The 5,408-nt window shown below is 36.7% G+C and overlaps 1 protein-coding gene across 1 annotated transcript in view; it reads right to left on the reverse strand.

Annotated features, from left to right (window-relative positions):
- Positions 1–709: 709 nt before the first annotated feature.
- Hdac9 (histone deacetylase 9) overlaps positions 710–5,408 on the reverse strand; it is an 897,356-nt gene continuing 892,657 nt past the window's right edge. The window contains exon 27 of the mRNA XM_008832701.3: positions 710–2,460. Coding sequence (XP_008830923.1) covers positions 2,421–2,460 — 40 coding nt within the window. The 3' untranslated portion in view covers positions 710–2,420. The remainder of the gene's footprint in view (positions 2,461–5,408) is intronic.

Genomic DNA, 5,408 nt, shown 5'->3' on the forward strand with positions numbered 1-5,408 from the left:
CATTCAGCTGTGATTAACCCTCACCACAGTTTATCTGCCTCTCCTGGTATTCTAATAATTCTTACTGAGGTCAGTTAGGTACGGTGTCACACACTAGGCTGTGTGATGAACTCTTGAGTATTTTTGAAAATCTAACTATCACAGAGGCACGCTCGTGATTTGTCTTTATCAGACTGACAGCTTACCTTAAAGATGTAGCCATGTAGTTGCAGGGCACACTGGTAAATCAGCATGTTTGTGCTATCAAACATGTTTCATTTCATGATGCAATATCTAAAATATATTTGAAAGGACTGAAGAGTAATAATAGGGATTTGTAATTAAGAAGTTTTAAAGCTTCACAATTATATCTCTAAATAAAGCATGACAAATTTTCCCTTTTAAAAGTAAGAGCTTTTTTTGTAAGCTTTTGGTTTTCTTTAAGAAAACTACCTCAAGTAATTACTACAAAAAGTTAGCAAATATAATTGGAAAGAATATCTCTGAAAATTTCAAGAAATTTACAAAGCAATTTATTACAATTATGAGTCTAGATTGACCTACACCTTATGCAATGAAAGTAATTTTTACCTAACACTGAGTTACATTCCATTTCAGATTTTCTATTTCAAAGGGTATCTCAAATTTCTAAGATGTTAAACTAAGTACTGAGCCATTTTTGTATATATAATAAAAGTCTTTAAAATTAAAATTGTAATCCTAAAAAAAACAAATGCATGAAAAATATAGTCAGACTATATAACAAAAGGGAGTTATATAATTCTAGTTGAGTGAAGCCTTTCATCTTTGATTTACAGGTGGGAGTCCTCCCTAACTGAAACCACATTGCTCCCTATCACTCATATCATGGCCTTCCCTAAAACCTTGTTTTAATTAAGGTTTTGTTCAGATTTCTGAATAAAAGCATGACAATCTTCACTTATGGCTTTAATATATTCTTTGAGTTAGGAAAATATATAAAAAGAAACATCAATGTTCAAAAGCACTGTCAGATATTAAATGTGTGAGGCATTCTACCCCATCATCTTTCGGTGTTTGAGTCAGACACGGAAATAGAATTTTCAGAGGTAGGGGCTAACTTGCTTGTGTTGTATTCAGTGAGCTGCTTGTAACATCAGAAATAAAAGTCCTCAATTTTTAATGTTTGCCACTCAGGCCACATGTGCAAAGGGTAAATTTTGGGTGTGTTTTCAGGTGAAAGCAGGACTTCCTGAGAAGCCCTTGTCAAAGGGACTTCCGATAGCCCACGTCTTCACTAACACATTTCCAGGATCTGGAAAATTCAGTGGCATTGCTTAAACCATTTACTACAATACTTTCCTAACTAAAAGAACCGAATCAAGTAATGAAAGTGGGTTAACCTGGAAAGCAAACAAAATAAATTAAATGCTCAAATCAGCAAGTAACAGAGATTATGGGTGGTCTTCACATTTTCTAAAGAAGAAAGGATAGAGTTAAGATGGAACGAGGCAGAGGGGCAGAAAAAGAAAGGTGTGAGAATACATGCCTGACGGATTTGGGACAAATTAGGATTAGACTGAAGCGTGAAGTACTTTTGGAAGACACTGTACATCCTCCATGGGACACATCCTCAGAGGCACTGTCTTCCAGGCAGGGATGCTGGGGGTGGAGAGACCTCCCGATCTGACAGACCACAAATAGACCTTGTGTGAGGACACCAGGCAGATGTTAACAGAGTGAAATAATTTTTTACTCAAAGGATATGACACAAAGCAACACACCATTCCATACAGTGTACAAAGCACCTTTGGTATGAGGACTCAAATACACCATGGTTTATGCCACCAAAAAAGGCTTCTCTCTAGGCCTTCCATCTCGATCTCTTCCCAGGAAGGATTGAAGTGTGTGTTAAAACAAAGGCAAAAAAGAAAACACAACAAAAAGAAAAAAAATCCCTAAAATCCACTGCAATCTGTCTGTAATTCCCATTCATTCATAGCTGAAAACAAATCCTATCAACAATTTAAACCTGCTTGACAGAAAACTACACAATAGAACACTGATCAGAATGTCAGGAACGAATGTCTCAGGTTTTGCCCAAAACTTCACTGGCTGTCGCAGCTTCTGAAATGAACAATATCTAACGCTGTATTGAAGGTTTCAAGCTCCATCCTTAATGTCTGGGAGTAGGTCACCCAGCATAAAAGCGCGCTGGAGGCAGTTTCTTCCAATGGTGGTTTACTGTAACTTTAGAATCTCAGCGGTTACGTTTCAGGAATCTTTAATGCCCTTTCAAGTCCATCCAAAAAACAAGTGAAGCTGCTGTTCAAAATTCTGTGCCCAGTGTTTATGTTCCATCGAACTGTACCACCCAGGCAGCAGACATGTCTGAGGGTGCTGGGGTCGGGGGGATACACAATGATGTCACACACAGGAAATATCGGGGGAGACTTGGCACTTCACAAGGCTGGCTCCTCTTCCATGGGCTCACCAGCAGCTCTGTAAAAATAAACAGGCAATCAGAATACGGCACAAGAGTACACAATGACATTGTAGATTTTCATGCATAATCAAAGCTGATTTTTCAGCTCTCTCTGATGTTTATTTGTGTTATTCAGTTATCCATAAATAGAGTTTCTTTCCTAGGAAGTATAAACAAATGTCAAGTGGAAAAACATTTTAGATCCAAGCAATCATTGGAAATGTTCCTGTTTATATTAAAACATGTCAGAATATTTTATAACTTTAGATTCCAAAATGTACATGTTTTTTGTCTTGGACAGTTCAATAATTTATTGAAAAAAATTAGCTATGATATTTTATTTTTGAAGCAATTGCAATGATTTCCTACGGAACAAGTTTGCTAATGAGAGCAAAGAGCTTAGCTAGCTTCTGGAGCTTGCCCACCAGGGCTCTGGTTTTTGCTTCTGTTCTTTCATAACTGGATTGGCCTTCTGCCGGAGGCATTTCAAATCAAATTCTGAATTTGATTAGCAAATCACTGCTACAGACCCAACATTTTTATAAGAAACGCACTATGGTAGTGTGTAAATAGTTTGTATTCGGCATCGTCTGTGGGGTTTTCTGTTCAGCTAAAAACCAAAGCTAATTGCTTGAAAATTTATACTTGAGATTTAACCTTAATTTAGTAACACTTTTAAAGCGTTTTAAGGCAAACTTTTAGAATGATTTTTAATTCAGTCAAAAGAGCAAATTGCAGCAAGAATCCAAATATATTAGGTAGTTGGGCTGTTGTGGGAAGTTGGATTACGGGGATTTGAGATGCTGGGGGGATTGAGGTTGAGCCGGAAATCTGAAAATGTAGCAACTGTTAATTCCAGGATTTCACTTTGTGAATCTATGGTTCCAGGTGCAAACCACGGGGAAAAAGAGGCTCCTGACAGAAATAGTAAAAAGTAAAACAAATTAAAAAATTAAAAAGTAAATATGAGTAAACAACAAACCCTGGAGACATCAGCTATCTATTATGTCGGACTCCTTCATCATCTACCATGCACATAAAATTATGCCACAGGACACCAAAATGCAGAGTTATGCCCATGCTAACAGAGGGAAACAGAATGCATGTTTGACGGCTCTTTCTAGGTGGTGGAATAAGGAAATGATTTGCATCCTGTTCATACTGTCTACTTGATATTGTGGCATAAGATACCTTTTACACTAGGAAAGACTGGTATGCTTAAAACACAACGGTTAACAAAGACAGACTAGTTAGACATGCTGTTTTACAAATGTCTAAGGATAAAGAACCAAGATTTCAATGAATCTTCCAGTATCTGTCATTTAAATTCGCATTGTTATACTAAATTAAAGCACTAAAACACATTATCCATGGCGTAGTAATAAAAACGATTTTAACGTATCCTTTAGAAAATGAAGGGTGAGAAACATTAGTTATTCATTATTTAACATTATCCAAAGCCATAAAAGGATTCCATGAGGAGTACTAAAAAGAGAAAAAGAAAAAAGAAAGAAAGAAAGAAAATCCTGGGATGTTATATCCTAACCGAGAATGCTCAGAGCATAGAAGCTTGTATGAATGTATAAGATAAAAGATGAAAAACTATAAAGATGAGTCATAAGTAAAATATTTTAATCCTGGGGCTGGAGAGATGGCTCAGCAGTTACTCTTGCAGAGGACCAGGGTTCCTCTCCCAGCACTCCAAAGGTGGCTAACAAGTGTCTGTTAACTCCAGTTCCAGGGGATCCAATGCCCTCTTCTGACCTCTGCGGACATTGCACAACATGGGTGCACTTACACACATGCAGGCAATACATTCATACACATAAAATAAAAATAATAAATACAATATTTAAAAAATTTTAATCGATGTTGATCAGTGTTTGAAGATTAAAAATCTAACTTAGGAAAACATTTTTCTTTCTAAACAAATATATATATAAATATGCAAACTTATTTACATCTGAGAATATGTGACTCAAAACTAGTAGAATAATCAAACCAAATGTTCTAAGGGAGACCGAACAATTCTATTTCTGATCCAAAGCCACAATGGCAATGGGATGATCTCACCCCATGTCAACATCTTGGATTCAGTGTGATTGGAATTCCACAAAAATGCCCCAGGCATCAGGTGTAAGGGATGATTACTGACCCCAGGTGGAAGATCATGCATTCACCAAAGGTTCAGAAGAAGCTTTGCAGATGTGAGTGGATTGTCTACACTGCAACCTAATTGCTGGCAGGAAGTAAGAGTCTCCTCTGAAACATAGAGACATGAAGGTAGAATATAAATCTGTCTACTCAGTGAATCTTGTCTATGTGCTTTCTCTAAGATCATTTCCTTTACCGAAACTGTCCATTTATTGCTGCCCACCTTCAACCATATCATTTCTGCATACACACAACTAACTCACTCTCCTCTGTGTGCCACATAGATGTATTAGTAACTAGTAAGTTACAAACTTTCGGATTTCAGAGTAAATACTCTGTTCAAGTTCTAGCTCTTCTAATGTCTAAAATTTAACATTCAACATATCAGTCTCTCCATTCTCAAATTTCTCTTTAAAATAATAATAAGAATCCCTGATTTGTCCTCAGGGTTGTTAATGTAAGAGAACATGCTTTGTGAATTGTAAAGTGTTAAACAATTACAAAATAATTATATTCCTTGCATTTCAAACTTACATCCTCCTGCCTCCACCTTCCCAGTGCTGGGATTGTGGGTGCATATAGTTATACACAGCAGGTATTATTTTTACTTAATCCCTATTCCTAGGTATTTTTTTATGTTTACATATTATGTTTTAAAATTTTTATTTATTATATTTATTTTATTTGTATGATTGTATTGCCTATATGTGGGTAGGTGCACCCCTGTTGTGCAATGCCCTCAGAGGTCAGAGAGGGCATCAAATCCCATGGAACTGGAGCTACAAATTTTTTTCAGCTGCCCTCTGGGTGC

The sequence above is a fragment of the Nannospalax galili genome, unplaced genomic scaffold (genome assembly GCF_000622305.1).
Source record: "Nannospalax galili isolate Female #2095 unplaced genomic scaffold, S.galili_v1.0 scaffold450, whole genome shotgun sequence".
Taxonomy (NCBI): Eukaryota; Metazoa; Chordata; class Mammalia; order Rodentia; family Spalacidae; genus Nannospalax; species Nannospalax galili.